Source organism: Pleurodeles waltl, chromosome 6, assembly GCF_031143425.1.
Source record: "Pleurodeles waltl isolate 20211129_DDA chromosome 6, aPleWal1.hap1.20221129, whole genome shotgun sequence".
NCBI lineage: Eukaryota > Metazoa > Chordata > Amphibia > Caudata > Salamandridae > Pleurodeles > Pleurodeles waltl.
In genome coordinates this window covers 1,254,467,779-1,254,486,459 of record NC_090445.1, presented here as the reverse complement: position 1 = coordinate 1,254,486,459, position 18,681 = coordinate 1,254,467,779, and the positions used below count along the sequence as shown (strand labels likewise).

The 18,681-nt window shown below is 43.0% G+C and overlaps 1 protein-coding gene across 1 annotated transcript in view; it reads left to right on the top strand.

Annotated features, from left to right (window-relative positions):
- LOC138300789 (cadherin-23-like) overlaps nt 1-18,681 on the top strand; it is an 834,147-nt gene that overhangs the window by 546,183 nt on the left and 269,283 nt on the right. Inside the window, exons 15-18 of the mRNA XM_069240562.1 lie at nt 5,369-5,827; nt 8,269-8,385; nt 12,369-12,593; nt 17,908-18,077. Coding sequence (XP_069096663.1) covers nt 5,369-5,827; nt 8,269-8,385; nt 12,369-12,593; nt 17,908-18,077 — 971 coding nt within the window. The remainder of the gene's footprint in view (nt 1-5,368; nt 5,828-8,268; nt 8,386-12,368; nt 12,594-17,907; nt 18,078-18,681) is intronic.

The following is an 18,681-nucleotide window of genomic DNA, read 5'->3' as shown; positions in this document are numbered from 1 at the left end:
AATTCAAAAAATAATTAATGAAATCTGTGATTGTGGTACATGTTGGATGGGCATCTGCAGATGGCTGTGTGCATCCCAGCCTTGGGTCAGGTCATGCAGCCAACCTCTGGTGGCACACAGCCATAGGTGTGTGCATAGTGGGGTGATTTGCCTGTGTGGGGGTTGAGCTCAGGGCTTGGGCAGAACACATTCCCTGCTTCCATCCACTAGCTGCTCATGGTTAAAGGCTGTGTGTATTGGGGAGATTGCCTATTTGCATGAATTAGGCAGAGGGCCAGGTCGAGGCCAAGCACTGCAGTCAACATCTGACTGTGTATGCCCATGGGCCATCCGTGGAGGTGTTGTCCTCAGGACCTGGCCTCACTGCAGCTAAACCCCCTGCTTCACACAAAGTCTGTGGGCAATAGAAGGGTGCTGCCTGTGGGTGGTTGGCCACTTACAGAGGGTTGGGCACAGAACCTGGCCAAAGTTCAAGCCCTGTGGCTAACCCTTGCTGCACTCAGTTGATGAAGGCCTGCAAGCAAAACCCTGATGTTAAAGAACAGGAAGCAAATGTAAATCACATCCAAATGATGGCAGAAAACTCCCATGTTGTGAGGGTAATGCGTTTTGTTTTTTTAATAAAGAAACTTGCACTTTGAAAGTTTGTTTCTGAAAAACCAAAAACGTTTGAAAAGTTGAAGGTCATTATGTCTGATGGATACCATGCATTGAACGTTTCCTACAAATTTGATGTAAATCGCCATGGTAACAGTTCTAGGCATGTAGAGAGATATCAGTGAGGCTAGTGGACATCTCTAAATTTGGGTGTGTTGGTCCCTTAGAATAATGGAAGTGGAGGTAATTAATGTCCTTCCCCAGCCTGGTGATAGTAAACTCTGTCCACCAAACCCTAAATCAGTCCCATATGAATAGAGTTTACCATTATGACATATACACAACAATTAACATAACAAGTCCAACCACAAAAGTGTGAAAACAGCAGAAAATAAACACACAAAAAACAAAAGTAAAAGTCTTCATCCAAACAGAGGTTGTGTGTTTATGGCTTCAGGTTGGATAAGAAGGCAGTGTGCAGCAGTGCTTGGCCGCCTACGGAGGGGTTAGGCACAGGGCCTTGTCAGAGGCCAGGCCATATGGACTACCGTCTGATTCATACAGCTGATTGAGATGTCATCAGTTATATCATCAATTATGTCATTTAATAGGCCATGAGTGATGTAATATATGAGGTGATAAGGAGTGCATGGCAAAGGCACGTTATCTATAGCTGGTGAATTTCAGTGTTTTTTTTAAGTGTTAGTTTTTATGTTATTTCAAAAACTAACTATAACGGAACCTTAGCTTTTGGACTTTCAGTGAATTTCTAGGGCTTTTTTACCATAAGCCAAAGTGCACCAACTTGAATTTAAAATAGGCAAAAGTACACCAAACTTAAATGTATTCTCTTGGTGAATATATTTTAGATCAATGGTTCCCAACCTTTTGACTTCTGTGGACCCCCACTTTATCATTACTAGAACCCAGGGACCCCCACTGAATCATTATTGGAATGTGGGGACCCCCAGTGAGTCATTACTGAAAGCTGGGGACCCAATCTGTTAATATTATTAAATTTTCTAAGCAGCAGCAGACCTCCTGAGGAAGTTTTGTGGACCCACCAGAGGTCCCGGACCAGAGGTTGAGAATCACTGTTTTAGACCACACCAATGTGCTAGTGTGTAACAGGGAAGGTGCATCAGTTTCCATCATTCCTCAGAGAAGCAACATAATTTTGGGCATCAAATATAGCCTGGATCATTCTGAGCAATGGCACCAAAGTATGAGCTTCTCAAACCTCTAGCTCTGTGGTCTTTGTCTCTTGCCAGGCATTGTCAGATTTATGTCATTTTTTTATTTTATCTCTCTCTCTTATCCTATATGATTCTCAGACATACCATGTAACTGAGAGTCTCTCTGTCATGGCAATGTTTAAAAAAGTGAAATGTTGAAGTGAAGAGAGATACTATTAAAGTATTTGGCCAAGTGAAATCGCTTTCTTGGTCTGCATTCATCACCCATGTATTACTAAAAATATGTTTGGCAAATTCTGTAGAAGAATGTAAAATGTTGCCAATTTTGTTTAAGTGTATGTGAGAAAAGTGCTTTAATATTCTCTAGTTGGTCCATTTTTCAACATTTTTATCTGTAGATAACCTCCTCAATTCCCATTTAAGAAGTTGGCCTTGCTTAATTGCTCTGTGTTTTTGTGGGTCAATATTCATGCACTATCACTTTAAAAATCGCATTCTACCTTTGCAGATTATATGATGTTTTAGATACTTACTCTTTTGTAACCATCAGAAAGCCGAAGCACTTAAATAGAACTTTAGATCCAAATATGATGTTCAATCAATCAATTAATCACCGGGAAGGAATCCAGGAGCTGGGTCCAAGCTGCTCAGGGTCTCAGTCAAAGAGCCAGGTCTTGATTTCTCTTCTGCATTCTTGAAGGGAGGGAGATGTCCTCAGGTGGATAGGGAGGCTGTTCCAGGGTTTCAATGTGAGGTAGGACAAGGAATGGCCTCCATTGTTGCCGCGTGTGGTGTGTGTTGGCAAGGGAGAGAGAGGCAGAGCTCAGGTGTCTGGAGGATTGGTGGAAGTTCAGGCAGTGGTTGACATATGCTGGTCCTTGTTTGTGAAGGTCTCTGTAGGCATGCACCAGAATCTTGAAGTGGCATCTCTTGTGTATGGGGAGCCAGAGGAGGTTCTTCAGGTGAGGGGTGATATGCGTCTGTCTGGGAAGGCTGAGGATGAATCTGGCTGCCATGTTCTGAATGGTCTGAAGTCTCTTCAGGAGGTGTAATGTGATTTTGGCATAGAGAGCTTTGCCATAGTCTAGGCAGCTGGTGATGAGGGCTTGTGTGATGGTACGTCTGGTGGATACAGGAGACATTTGAAGATCTTACAGAGCAAACAGAGGGTGTAGAAGCAGGCAGAGGAGACTGCACTGATCTGGTTGTTCATGGTGATTTTTATGTCAAGAATGATTCTGAGGTTCTGGGTTTGGCTTGAGGGAGTCCCAGGTTGGAGGGGCAACCAGGGGTCATCCCATGGTCAGGTGGTGCTCCCGAAGAGTAGCACTTATGTCTTGTCCGTGTTGAATTTTTGGCAGTTTTCTTGCATCCATTTGGCAACGCAGGTCATGCAGAGGTGGAAGATTTCCTTCACAGGCTTCTTCATGGAGCAGTAGAATGAGCTGGGTGTCGTCTTCATAGGAGATGATGTTCAGTCCGTGGTTTCTGATGATGTTGGCCAAGGGGTCATGTAGGTTTTGAAAAGGGTGAGGCTCTGATGATCCTTGAGGGACACCTCAGATGGTGTTCTTTGGCTCTGAGGTGAAGGAAGGAAGGTGAACCCTCTGAGTTCTTCCAGAGAGGAAGGATGTGATCCATTTGAGGGCACCATCTTGGATGTCTATCTGTTGGAGCCGTTTGATCAGGGTGTGGTGGGAGACAGTGTTGAAAGCTGCTGAGCGGTCAAGGAGTATGAGGACGGATGTGTCTTCTCTGTCCAGGAGGGTTCTGATTTTGTCTGCAGCAGTGATCAGGGTGGTTTCTGTGCTGTGGTTGGAGCAGAATCCAGATTGGGATGCATCCAGAAGGTGGTTGTTCTCCAGGTACTCTTGAGGTACTGGTTGATAGCCTCTTAAAGGACTTTAGTGGGAAAGGGGAGCAGGGAGATTGACTGGTAGTTTTGAGCTTGTTGGGATAAGCATGTGGTTCTTTGAGGAGGGGTTTGATCTTGTTGTGCTTCCAGTCATCTGGTAAGGTGGCTGAAGTGATGGAAACTTTGAAGATGTCTTTGAGCTTGCTGCTGATGGTGCTAATGCCCAAGTTGAACATGTGACGTGGGCAGGGATCTGTGGGAGATTCTGAGCGAACGGAGCGAATTATGTCTGTGGTGATCCTGTTGTTAGCCGGGGTATTCGCAGAATCTAGGAGGCTGAGGGTGTTGACGGTGGTGAGCTGGGGTTCGAAAGTTCTATAGATGATGTAGATTTTGTCATGGAAGAAGTCAGCTAGAGTGCTGCAGAGTTCCTGGGAGGCGGATGATGATGTTTACAGTCACTGAAGGGTAGAATAACTCCATGACGATACTGAAGAGTTCTTTGCTGTGGTTAGTACTTGCTTTGATGTGGTTGGCTAAGGCATTCCTTCTGGTGTCTTTCAGGAGTCTGTGGTAATGGGTGAGTGAAATTTTGAATGTGGTCTGGTCAGCAGGCTTCTTGGTGGTCCACCATCTTTCCAGTTATTTGCAGTTGCGTTTGGTGGTTCTCAGTTCTGGGGTGTACCAGCTGGCTTGTCTGGGGGGTCTGTTGAGTTTGGAAGGTGTGCTGAGGCGACTCTCTCAGCACTGTTGGAGATCCAGGTTGTGAAATATTTTAAGGTTTGTTCGATGTTCGCGGAGGTGCCGGGGGAAGAGTTGAGGAACTGGGAGAACACTTTAAATTTGAATATATACTTGAATAAAAGAATAAGGCCATTATAAAGATATTCAGTAACATTTATGGGAGTTTGTTTGATTGTTATCAGTCTGTAATAATGTTTCCAAGACCAGTGGTTAAGAGAATTTATTAAGCACTAATCTTACTATGGTTCAATGGATTTGTATATATAGTATGTTTATATTCTAAATTATAGGCCTCATTATGAGGTTCCCTGTGATCCCGATTCAACCAATAATTCCACAGATATGTGTTGTCCCTCCCAGATACTCTATCTGCTGAAAAGACGTTGAGTCTCAGGGTAAAATACTAGGGAAGATTGGGAATTTTCTGGGGAATGGGAACCAGAAATAGCAATCTTCCTCTACTTTCTAATTTGCAAGTTGATCCTACCTGTCCATTAATGATCCCTGGTAACCTTCCTCTGGGAATCACCCTTGTCCTCAGTATTGGTAACTATCAGTGAGGAGTTACAGGGGAAGATGATGGGGACTTCATAATGAGACCGAACATGTTCATTTTAAATGTTTATATACACAAAAATGATAAAAACTGTTAGTATGATGACCTAGTTGATTGATTTACGTATTGTATAATAGAAAGATCAGAGGTTTAAATCCTATCTTTGTGGTTCAGGATTTTGATCTAGGTAAAATGTGAACTAATGAGATGGGTAATAATATCCTCCTAACAGCCAGGAAACAATTGACTTTATGTTCATGAGAGCCATTATAGAATTAAGAATAAATGTTTGGAGATGGCAAATGCCGTTAATGGGCATTATATTGATTTAATAAGTAAAGAAAGCTATACATGAAATGGGGGGAGAGATCTACAGCTCTGTGGGGTTTTGTACTGATGTTCTGGTTCATTTACCTACAGGATTTTCAGTCACAAGGGTAACAGCCTTTGATGCAGACAGTGGTGTAAATGCTGAGCTGAGCTACAGAATCGAAAGCGGTGCACAGGACAGATTCATCATTGACCCCATCTCCGGGATCATCCGGGTTGCCAATGCCACAGTGGATAGAGAGGATCGGGATTCCTATCGCCTGATAGTATGGGCAACAGACCGTGGTACCAGCCCACTGTCGGGTAGCACTACAGTAAACATCCTAATTGATGATGTCAATGACTGCCCTCCCGAGTTCCTCATCCCTGTGCAGACAGTGAGTGTGCTGGAATCAGCAGAGGTGGGAACCATCATTGCTGAGTTAACTGCTGTAGACCGGGATCTCAACCCCCGCCTCGAGTATTACATCATCGAAATATTGGCTAAGGATGACTCCAATACCCTTGTGCCCAACCAGCAGGGAGTTTTTGCTATTAATTTTAGAACAGGTATGTTGGAATAAACATCGATCTCTATTCCTACCTCCTTTTTGAGACATGTATCTCCTTTCTCTTCCTGTCCCTACCCACTCACTTCTCTCACTTAGGATACTCTTTCTACCTTTATTTTAACTAATTCCTGTATGCCTCCTTCAATTTCTCACTAAAAACATTTTTTCTCCACTGCCTTTTGCCAGTTTCACTCTACTAACCAAATTAATCTTTTCTTTCTCCTATGGCCCTCAGTCCTGAAGGTTTGAGTGTGTTCTCTGTAAATCTCTATCTGTCTCCTGTCTACATTAAACATTGTCTAACTTCGTCATTGCCTTCATCTTGCTGTAAACTTCACCCTCATCCTCATCACTGATGGCTTGACCACTCCTTATGCTCACTGTTTCTTGGGACGAGCATAAGTCTTTGGTGGTTGTTGTCTAGCCTTCGCAGACTGAATGTGGGAGGCTGTTTCCCACTAAATAGCTGAAATGGCGACGAGGGTGGGGTCCTGGTACTTTGCAAAGTGATTTTAATGTTAAATTGTGGAGCACAAGGTAGCCCTGTCAATCCGGGAAAGTGATCAGAATATGTGCAATGTTAGTATATGTTTGCAGCAGTCCTAAATGTACTTGCTTCTCTAACTGTTGTTTTTCTTATATTCATTCCCTTAAGAATCGTGTTTAATCTTGAACAAAAAGAGCTACAGGGCCGTGACAAAGGTCTCATACTTCACTTTGTTTACATCAGACTTTACAAACATATGAATGAAGGAACGTCCACAAAAAAGCTCGAATGGGAGCAACATTGTGATCATTGTTGCTAGACAAAGGTGTGGACTCACCTTAGCACACAGAAAGTATGTGTGCAAGTAGCAATATTGCCAATACTTCCCACACTTCTTACAGCATAGGAATTAATACATCCACCTTATTATCCAACATATCAGAAAAAAATGTCAAGGCTTCTCCCAAAAAATACAATTGAGATGAATTCGAGAAATGCTATCACCAACTGAAAATGGAATAACTGACTTTGTCGCTGTCAGACTCCAACAAAAATAAGAAAAGTTTGCAGAAATGCTATACCTTGTATGCAGCATTCATTTTATATTTGTATATTTCTCTTGCTTCCTTATCTGGAATTCTGAATTTCAAATTAGTGAACTGAGCCAGCAGAACCCGTTTTTAATCTCCAATCGCGTTTAAGTGTTCAGATAACAACACAGTCTGAAAGCGTTCTAAGAGCATTGGTGCCACAGGCTGCCCACTGACCCACAACAAAACTGTATACTCAACTCAACATGAGAAACTACTTTACCCTCTGCTATCGAACACTCTGAAAGACACGATGATCTCTGTTAGACTATCTCCTGCACTCAGGAAGACTACAGCAGAACAAGTGAGTCCTAGGTAGCAACAGGCAGAAAATGCATTTACTCCAGAAATAAGGGGGGGCAAGGAGAAGTTAAAGATCCAGTGTACAACCTCACAAAAACAATCCTCACACAAACTGAGTACACTGTTCCACAAGACTGTTCTACAAATCGAAATATGGGAGAACAGGGGTCATCCACGGCATGTCACTAGTGTAGAGCAAGAGTACTCAGCAGCCTATTGGTGGCATGCTTCATCATCGGGCTTGCTCCTCCGAGGGCCCCGCAAGAGAGCTCATTGCCGGAGATTTTTAAAAGTAGTCCTGTGAGGAGCTAAAGGAGTGCTGTGAACCCTAAAACGTAACCTAAAGAAGGACTGGGGAATGTGAGGTTAAAATTGGCTATTGTACTAAAAACACCTTTAATATAAACAGAAAGTACCATTGGCAAGGTTAAAAACAGCCTTATGATGAAGCATGTCACCAGCAGGTGGGTGAGAGCTTTTGCTCTACTCTAGTGACATGCCTTGGGGACCGCTGTTCTCCCCTAGTTGGGTTTGTAGAACAGTCCTGCATACTCAGGTTTTGTGATGAAAATGCATTTACAACAAGTCTGAAGATTGTGGCACAAAATAACCAGGATACAAAAGACTACATTTCAGCAGCCCAATTTCAGACCTCTAAAAAAAGAAGTACAAACCTGCTGATGACTGTAGTGTGCCAGGGAGGGAAATGTATTTCATTTAAATATTTACGCTTCTTCAACAAGTATATCTTGCAATATACAATACTGGAAGAGAGGCTTATTTATTTTGCTTTGACCATCCTAACCCAGGGTATGACGTGGTTACATCCCCAGGCCCTAAATTTCATAAAAGTTACATTGTTCATCTGTTTTCCTCCCCACTTTTAGGCATCGTTGTCTAGCGTTCGTGAACTGACCTAGTAACTGTAAAGGCAACTAACTGCATGAGAGGATAGAGTTTTAGTTGTTCAGGCACACGCTGATTGTAAAGGTCAGCCTACCTGTTACACGTCACAGCGATGCTTTAACTTTGATGACGTTTTCTTGTTTCGCCTTCCAGGGGCAGTGATGGTAAAGTCCACCTTAAACAGGGAGCTGGTTGCTACCTATGAAGTTACCATCTCTGTGTATGACAATGCCAGTGAAGTTGTGGATCGAACAGTCAGTGTGCCCAACGGTAAGAGTTTTGTGCAGAATTACGTTCAGTCAGCACACAGCATTGTATATCATCCTCGGTGTAAGGGGGTTGCTATTCACTCAGATGCCATATTTCCATTTCTTTCATTAATGAAAAGAGGCAATGAAGTAATGCATTTATCCATGCAAAACATTGTGGAAATATCACTGCTTCCCATCGAGGAGTACCAAATGGATATCAGCGAGGCCACATGGCCAATACCACATAATTTGAATACTGCTTCAATCACGGGAGCCCACCATGCAGTGAAGAACACAATATCAGTAAATAGGCCTAGTCAAACACCTATCGCTAGTCCAGCAAACTAAACATACCTCTGATTCTCAGCATTTCATTCTTTTCAGTGGGATTTGAGATAATGTTCAGATTATGGGGAGCATAGTGTGCTACAGCAAGTGTATTACATTGGACGTACACTCATTCCTTAAGTGAGCAATGAATTCACTCTCTAGAGTGTATAGGTTGAGAGCCAGCAACTTGCTGCTGATGCATGGTCTCATTGTACCCAACACAAAAATGCAGGAAATCAAGAAATATTTGGCAAAATAGTCTGTCAAACGTTTGACCAGATACAAACGTGTTTTTTGCAGCATATTATTGTGGTGCTGAATCATTGTTGTGCATTGTATGTTTTGGTGACCCTGGAGTTTGAATCAAGGCCTTGATGTACCAAGGTTTTTTAAGATCACGAAGATTGAGAGTTACAAAAACCATGGTATTTGCCACCACAAATCACCTTAGTGCAATTTACAAAAGGCATTTTGTGAGTCAAACACTATTTTTGACTTACAAAACAACTTTTGCATCCCCTAATTAATAGCATATAGGAGGAGGCATGAAAGGTGCATCCTCTATACTATTTAACAATCTCAATGGTGTATGTCATCTGTTTATGACTGCCCATGGGGGACATAGTCCCTTTTGGGAATTGTGCTAGTTGGACTCAGAGGGAGCAGATAGTGCTCTAGGGGACCACTGCATGTCATTCACCCAATGACTTTCTCTTTAAGGAAGATAGGATGCTGTAAAAAAAGTCACATGGAAGGAAAGACATAGTAGGAACAATCGGGGGCAGAAAGTCTTCCTATCTCCACTCAGCTTCCCCATGCCTCCCGACATGAGTGTCATAGGGGAAAACTGTTCCCTGGGAACATTAAAGTTTCCCTTTTGCGAATCAGTTACAAACCCATTTAGAGTGCAGTTTGCATATATTGGTTTGAGACAATCTGTATGATATATCACACCCTATGAGTCCTCTCTGACACCTGCATTAAAAGAATCTACTAGCCGTTAGTGTCGCCATTTCGATATTTATTTGAGGGTTCTCAAGGGACTACACCTGCTTTTTATTCTGTAGACCTGGAATTTTAACACGTTTCGTTTGCTAAAAAAAATTAAAACAGAAGCCCCCAATTAACTCCTTAAATAGACCTCTCAAAACGTCCTCCAGAATCTGTAAAATATCATTAAAACGCCCAAAACACTCATCCATTCTGAATGAAATATCATAAAGATAATACACGAAACGCCATTATAAAACCCTTTAATGTGCCCTCAGCACACCTATTGCCAATTTCAGCAATCTGTGTTGCCCATTTCAGAAGGGCAACAACACAATCACTACCCTTTCAGTGGAGTTTCAACATACACAGTGCTAATTTCAGGTTAGCATTTATGTATTAATTGCCCATTTCGGAGAGTAAAAATCCCTAAATTGCACATTTCAATTGGGCAACAAGATAAACGTTGTGTACGTCAGCATGGTGTCACCACTTTTATTGCCCAAGGCAATCCAAGTCAATTTGTCAGGTATCAACTCACCTGTTTATGCGGAGCAATGGTAACTTCTATAGGCTATTCATGTGCTCATTTCAGAAGGACAGTTTCCGTGGGGCCGTCACTTGCGTATATTTACAGATAATCCACACAGCGATTTCAGAGAGGAAGCACTCACCCATTTGCACTCTAGCTCATTTTAGTAAGGCAAGACGGGACTCTCTCCACACCCATCAATAAGGAATACACACATTGAAAATAGCTCCTAACAGGATACCAGAGGACAAACTAGTGATACAAGAACCCACGATGATGTCCAATTCTCCAGGAGGTGCTCTGTTCAGACATTCCTCCTGAACAATAGGATTTCAGGATAAAGGAAAACGTACCAAAAGCCTTCACGATGCAATCCTTTAAATGTAGCATGAGTTGCATGGGCTTCGAAAACACTGTTTGAAAACCATGTACCTTCTTCAATTCCTTGCTTCTGAGCGAAAGAGATGTTTTCACAACCAGCTTCAACCGTATATTTACACCTCTAATGCATTCTAATGATGTCGCCCTCTTGGACTAAATTCAGGAGAATATGGGCGCTAAAGGGTGCCTTACCGAGATCCATAGGGTCTTGTGCAAGTTCAAAAACATGCCAGATGACCCTTATCAGACCTCACCAACAGTTAATACTTGCTCAGCAGGTAACCACTAAACATGTGGGATGATAAACAAATGTGGAGATGCACACATCAATTAAACTCCCAAAGTATGCAATGGAGATATTAGTTAAGGTTCACAGTAACTGAGAGCAATATTACCATTTCCTCACTAATCCAGCTACTGTACCTAAAAGATCTTCATGCTCCTAATCCGCTTGAGTCACCATACTAGTTTCTTCAGCAAGAAGTGAAGGTGGCTGACTCACAGGTGAGTCAATGGTTGCTCTGAAAGAATATGTAGCAAGTCTCATGACAACACTCCTTTTAACTACTTCCACCTTCAGCTTAGTCAAAGTATCTGCAGTTATATGGAGATGATTTCCTTGATTTAGACAGGGGCTGTCAAGGCACACCTTTATAAAAACGCAGATAGTTGTACACTCACGTCATGGTGCCCACCATATTAAGTGGAAGGCAGTCTTTTGTGTCAACAGCAGAAAAAGTGCTAGACCATCTGCTTCATTTAAGCATGCTGGTTCACTCCTATTTTCCAATGGGCAGAGAGAATTCTTCACTTATGAGAGGTTCAATTGGAATTTGAGTATTGGAGACACAGTTGTTAGAATTACATCCAGACATGGTTGTATTACCATGACAGAGTTTTACCCTGAGGTGGCTCTCTTCATACCGATAGGAGCCACCCCAGGGAGCCACCACAGGGAAACACATTCACCAGCCTGAGGGGTGGGGGAGTAGTTTTAATTCAGTGAATTGTCTGTTGCCCTTGTGCCAGGTGCATTCCAGTCCCCACAGTAACAGCTGGCAAATGCCACCATATTTGTTTAACTCATCCTTCAGGTCTTCAAACTGTTTCCCTCATGGGATATTCCTCTTTGGTTTCTATTGCTGTTTCTTATTTCCCTGGGTTAATCATTGTTCCAGTGTCTCTTTCCTTCACATCTGCGTTTACACCTTGATGGTAACTCTCACGTGACCTCTATCAATCCTCAACTCATGGTCAACAACTCGTGATGGGCTTCGTTATGTGTGCATGCCCCACCTCCTTGTTGTTGCTCTTCACTTCTAGTGGATTATCCAGCCTCAGTACTGTGGACTGAAAAAGCACACAAGGTTTACCTTGTTATCGGTGTCATAATGAAAGTATCGGTTGTAGGAAAAACAGTTTATTCTCTCAATTGCAGGTCACACGTAAGGAGAAGATAGAGTAAATATTCCTCCCATCAGGTATCGGCTTCCACACACTTGTTGCACCTTCCACCGTCTGCTGGTATTAGCACCGCACACAGAGCCTGTCGCTTTTACACATTATACAGTGTTATTACACTTATCCGGTATAACAGCAACGCCAGACGCAGTTCTGCCCTGTTTCCCACTCATCTCTTTTCTTTCTTTCCCACTCCCATGTTTTTCTCTTTATATTCACCCTGCTGTCTTAGCTCAGTTACCATCCTTCCTGTATAACAAGGCCCTTTATTTATTGCTGTGCATCTCTTCTCTCCTGTTCGCTCACAGCCAAGCTGACAGTGAATGTGGTGGATGTCAACGACAATGCCCCGCGATTCCGTCCCTTTGGAGTGACTGTCTTTACTGAGAGGATACTGGAAGGTGCCACACCAGGGACAACCCTGCTCTCTGTTTCAGCCGTGGATCCAGACAAAGGACCAAATGGACAGGTTACCTACTCCCTGCATAATCTATCACCCACGGGGTATGCACAACTCGAAGACAGTCTCTCAGGTAAGAGGCTAGGCTGTGAGTTCTCTCCTTTCATTTTAGGGGAAATATTTTGATCTTTACAGTAATCTAATGTTGCTCCAAAACAGAATTCTCGATCACTGGGTAAGGTGTGACTGAGACAATGCTTTCAGCATTGGGAGGGGGGTGGGGGGCGTTTCTGCACCGTGCGGGATGTGATCAAGTATTGCCATATCTGAACACAACGACCACCACAAATAGAACTGGAAAAAATAAGTGTTTATTATTTACAAGTGATGTCTACACACAGATCCAGCATGTGCTTTGTCACTCCAGGAATATACGTCTGTATTGTTCAACTAGTAACTCCAGATTTGTAGCACATACCAGGTCAGAAAACCGCAAAACCTTGCAGTCACAGACTAGATGACTTTTCTGGGCCCTTGCCTCAATGCAATCAAATGAACAGTGATGGGATAAATGACCCACAGCACAATATTTCTCTATGATTAACTTGAAAGGCAGCAATCTTAAAAGTAAATTAGAGCAGTGGTTGAATTGGATATTTCTTACTTACAAAACAATTAGAAGAGAGATAAGAAAACAGCACTGAAAGATGTTTTGACTAACCGACCAAATCTAAAAACTTTTAGGGAATGAGCGGATGCAGAAAAAATATGATCCAGATCCACAGCACTGGCACCTTTAGAACAAGGACATTTTATTTTGGCATGGCGTTGCATGGCTGGCTGTACAGGGAGTGCAGAATTATTAGGCAAATGAGTATTTTGACCACATCATCCTCTTTATGCATGTTGTCTTACTCCAAGCTGTATAGGCTCGAAAGCCTACTACCAATTAAGCATATTAGGTGATGTGCATCTCTGTAATGAGAAGGGGTGTGGTCTAATGACATCAACACCCTATATCAGGTGTGCATAATTATTAGGCAACTTCCTTTCCTTTGGCAAAATGGGTCAAAAGAAGGACTTGACAGGCTCAGAAAAGTCAAAAATAGTGAGATATCTTGCAGAGGGATGCAGCACTCTTAAAATTGCAAAGCTTCTGAAGCGTGATCATCGAACAATCAAGCGTTTCTTTCAAAATAGTCAACAGGGTCGCAAGAAGCGTGTGGAAAAACCAAGGCGCAAAATTACTGCCCATGAACTGAGAAAAGTCAAGCGTGCAGCTGCCACGATGCCACTTGCCACCAGTTTGGCCATATTTCAGAGCTGCAACATCACTGGAGTGCCCAAAAGCACAAGGTGTGCAATACTCAGAGACATGGCCAAGGTAAGAAAGGCTGAAAGACGACCACCACTGAACAAGACACACAAGCTGTAACGTCAAGACTGGGCCAAGAAATATCTCGAGACTGATTTTTCTAAGGTTTTATGGACTGATGAAATGAGAGTGAGTCTTGATGGGCCAGATGGATGGGCCCGTGGCTGGATTGGTAAAGGGCAGAGAGCTCCAGTCCGACTCAGACGCCAGCAAGGTGGAGGTGGAGTACTGGTTTGGGCTGGTATCATCAAAGATGAGCTTGTGGGGCCTTTTCGGGTTGAGGATGGAGTCAAGCTCAACTCCCAGTCCTACTGCCAGTTCCTGGAAGACACCTTCTTCAAGCAGTGGTACAGGAAGAAGTCTGCATCCTTCAAGAAAAACATGATTTTCATGCAGGACAATGCTCCATCACACGCGTCCAAGTACTCCACAGCGTGGCTGGCAAGAAAGGGTATAAAAGAAGGAAATCTAATGACATGGCCTCCTTGTTCACCTGATCTGGACCCCATTGAGAACCTGTGGTCCATCATCAAATGTGAGATTTACAAGGAGGGAAAACAGTACACCTCTCTGAACAGTGTCAGGGAGGCTGTGGTTGCTGCTGCACGCAATGTTGATGGTGAACAGATCAAAACACTGACAGAATCCATGGATGGCAGGCTTTTGAGTGTCCTTGCAAAGAAAGGTGGCTATATTGGTCACTGATTTGTTTTTTTTTTGTTTTTGAATGTCAGAAATGTATATTTGTGAATGTCGAGATGTTATATTGGTTTCACTGGTAATAATAAATCATTGAAATGGGTATATATTTGTTTTTTGTTAAGTTGCCTAATAATTATGCACAGTAATAGTCACCTGCACACACAGATATCCCCCTAACATAGCTAAAACTAAAAACAAACTAAAAACTACTTCCAAAAATATTCAGCTTTGATATTAATTAGTTTTTTGGGTTCATTGAGAACATGGTTGTTGTTCAATAATAAACTTAATCCTCAAAAATACGACTTGTCTAATAATTCTGCACTCCCTGTATATGTTACAAAGGAAAAACAAATGTGACCCCTTCATAAGTAGCAGTTTTCACATGATGAATTGTCTTACATACAAACCGTTGGAAACGGGGTCTTTGATTGGCACTCAGGTTACCCGCATCCAAGCAAGGACCCTCACTCTAGTTAGGGTAAAGGAGAATCACCCTCAGTTAACCCCCACTCACCCCCTTGGTAGCTTGGCATGAGAAAGCAGGCTTAACGTCAGAAGCAATGTGAAAAGTATTTGTACCAACACACAGTAATACAGTGAAACACTGCAAAATGGACCCCACACCAGTTTAGAAAAATAGGCAATATTTATCTAAATTAAACAAGACCAAAAGAACAAAAATCTAACATACACAAGTCAAGATATGAATTTTAAATAGACTAGGAATCTTAATCCTTAGAAAACAGTGAGAATGCTGATGTTACACAAAGTACCTGGTTAGCATCAAAAACAAAGCCGCACGGGTGAGCGTGCGTTGAAAAAATACCAGCGAATGCGTTGATTTCTCATTCGCAAGTGAGACCGTGCATCGTTTCTTCTTCAGTTGGGTCAGCGATGCGTCCTTTTTCTCCCTCGCAAGAGAGTGATGCGTTGATTTCCAGACGAGCACCTCGGATCCATGCAGAGTTGGGTTGACTTTGACGCCCAGGGACAATGCGTGGAAAATCCTATTGCACGGTGTTAGAAAACCATGCTGTGTGGGGTTTGTGTTGTTATCAGCAGTCGCATGTGGGTGTTGTGCATCATTTCTCCAGCTGCAATACGTCGATCTCCCAGCCCTGATGCAGGTGGAGCATCGATTTTAGCCACAAAGCCAGCGTCACGTCGTTTATCAGCCACGTTGCAGATAGTGCGTCAAAATTTCCCAGCACAGCATTTTGTGAGTGGATTTTCAGCTCTTGTCTGCCAATTTCACCTTTCAAGAACCCAGGGACTGGATAGGGCAGCACTTGGCAGGGCAGGAGTCTCAGCACAGAGACCAGGTACTGGCAGAGTAAGTCTTTGATGGCCCTGAGACTTCAACAAGCAACAGGAGGAAAGTTCAATTCAAGCGCTTGGAGAGTTTTCACAAGCAGGAATATACCACAAAGTCTAGTCTTTGTACCCTTTCACAGGCAGAAGCAGCAACTGCAGGATAGCCCAACAAAGCACAGTCACAGGCAGGGGCAGCACACCCCCTCAGCTCTTTAGCTCTTCTCCTTGGCAGAGGTTGCTCTTGGTTCCAGAAGAGATCTAATTTTCAGGGGTTTTGGGTCCAATACTAATACCCCTTGCTGCCTTTTAAGTAGGCTTACTTCAAAGGAAAGTCTCTGTCGTTCAAAAGATCCTGCCTTGCCCAGGCCCGGCCCCAGACACACACCAGGTGGTTGGAGTTTGCATTGTCTGAGGGCAGGCACAGCCCTTTCAGTGACCACTTCTCCCTCCCCTCCTAGCACAATGGCTCATCAGGATATGCAGGCTACACCCCAGCATCTTTGTGTCACTGTCTAGAGGAGAGGTGCAAACAGCCCAACTGTCAAACTGACCCAGACAGGGAATCCACAAACAGGCAGATTCACTGAATGGTTTAAGCAAGAAAGTGCCTACTTTCTAAAATTGGCATCTTCAGACTAACAATCTAAAAACCAACTTCACTAAAAGATGTATTTTTTACTTTATGAGTTCAGAGACCCTAAACGTCATATTTCTATCTGCTCTCAAAAGGAATTTGCACTTTAATAGTATTTAAAGGCAGCCCCCATGTTAACCTATGAGAGAGATAGGCCTTGCAACAGTAATGACTGAATTTAGCAGTATTTCACTGTTAGGACATGTAATACACATCAGTGCGTGTCCCACCTTTAACATACACTGCACCCTGTCCATGGGGATACCTATGGCCTACCTTAGGGGTGCCTTACATATATAAAAAGGGAAGGTTCAGGCCTGGAAAGTGTGTACACTTGACAAGTCGAATTGACAGTTTAAAACTGCACACACAGTGGCAGGTCTAAGCCATGTCTACAGGGCTACTAGTGTGGGTGGCACAACCAGTGCTGCAGGTCCACTAGTAGCATTTGATTTACAGGCCCTGGGCACCTCTAGTGCACTTTTCTAGGGACTTACTAGTAAATCAAATATGACAATCATGGATAAGTTAATTTACACATACATTTTACATAGGAACACTTGCACTTTAGCACTGGTTAGCAGTGGTAAAAGTGCCCAGAGTATCGAAAGCAGCAAAAACAGAGTCCAGCACACATAAACAACCTGGGAAGCAGAGGCAAAAATTTAGGGGAGACCACGCCAAGGATGCCAAGTCTAACACAAACCATATACCTACAATGTGTAGTTCTCTAGTACGCCATTAACATCTTGGTTTCTATAGAAGAATGATATTTGCAAAGAGCTGAAAAAAATCAAAAAGACACATTACCAAATGCTTATTGCTGGTGAGAAGCAACATAATTGTTTTATCTGGATTTGCTCTGATCATGTATAGTAAGTACGGTGTTTCAACTACGCACACCTTAATTCACTACAGTGCTTTCTTTATTATTCAGTTACTTCAAATATGCACAATGAATAATCCGAGCTGTATTTGAGCACAGCAACTGAATCCATGCATTAGAACTTACGCACTAGAAACACAGTTACTATTTTTCTTCTGGTCCATGCCATATTGGATAGATAATCTAGGCAGCCCCTGAAGGTAATACATTTCCGCTAACATGTTCTGGAGCATTGGACACCATACCCGCAGCCACGTATGAAGTCATTCATAACCACATGCCATGGCAGAAGAAGTGTCTACAGTCACATAGGTCCCCTGGACACTCATGCCAAATATGAGTGTGCAAATAAACACATGATTCCTTAAAACGCATCTTATAAAATCTTGAAATGGGCAAATGCCTTTTTATTGAAAGTTACTGTAAATAATGTTTCAAGTAACTCTGCAAACATGGCAATGGTAATGATTCTATGTAGGGTTACGAATCAGATTTCAAAACCACATCTAATTTTGCATTCTCTTCCTTTTCAGGAAAGATCATTGCAAACCGAACAGTAGATTATGAGCAAGTGCAATGGTTGAACTTCACTATCAGGGCATCAGATAATGGGTCACCTCGGAGGTCAGCAGAGGTTCCAGTCTACCTTCAAATTGTGGATATTAATGACAACAATCCTATCTTCAGTCAGTCTTCCTATCAGGTGAGCTTGGGGCATTCTTCAAAACAGTGATAGTGCAGAGTCATAAACATCTGGCATGTTGGAGGTGTGGTTACTGCTTAAAATGATGGGCTTCCTCCTTAAATTAATCTCTCAGATGTCCATTAGCACTGGTCTGCTATGGTCGGATTAGGAAAGCAGGCAGTCGGGCATTGAGCGATGGGCCAGTGCCTCAGGGTCACCCGTGAACTGTTTAAGGGCCTCTGTAAAACAGCCCAAAGAGACTTAGGGCCATATTTATACTTTTTGACGCACAACTTCGGCAACGCAGTTGTGCGTCAAAAATGTTACCGCCGGCTAACGCCATTCCAACGCGCCTTGCGGGCGCCTTATTTATGGAATGACATTAGCCAGCGCTGCGTACTGGTCTGAGTAAAAAAAAAAGACTCACACCAGGCAAAAATCAGGCCTCAAACCAGACGTGCGCCTTTTTTTTAATGCACAATCCCCATTGACATGACTCCTGTCTTAGCAAAGACAGGAGTCATGCCCCCTTGCCCAATGGCCATGCCCAGGGGACTTTTGTCCCCTGGGCATGGTCATTGGGCAGAGTGGCATTTAGGGGGGCCAAATTAGGCCCCCCATG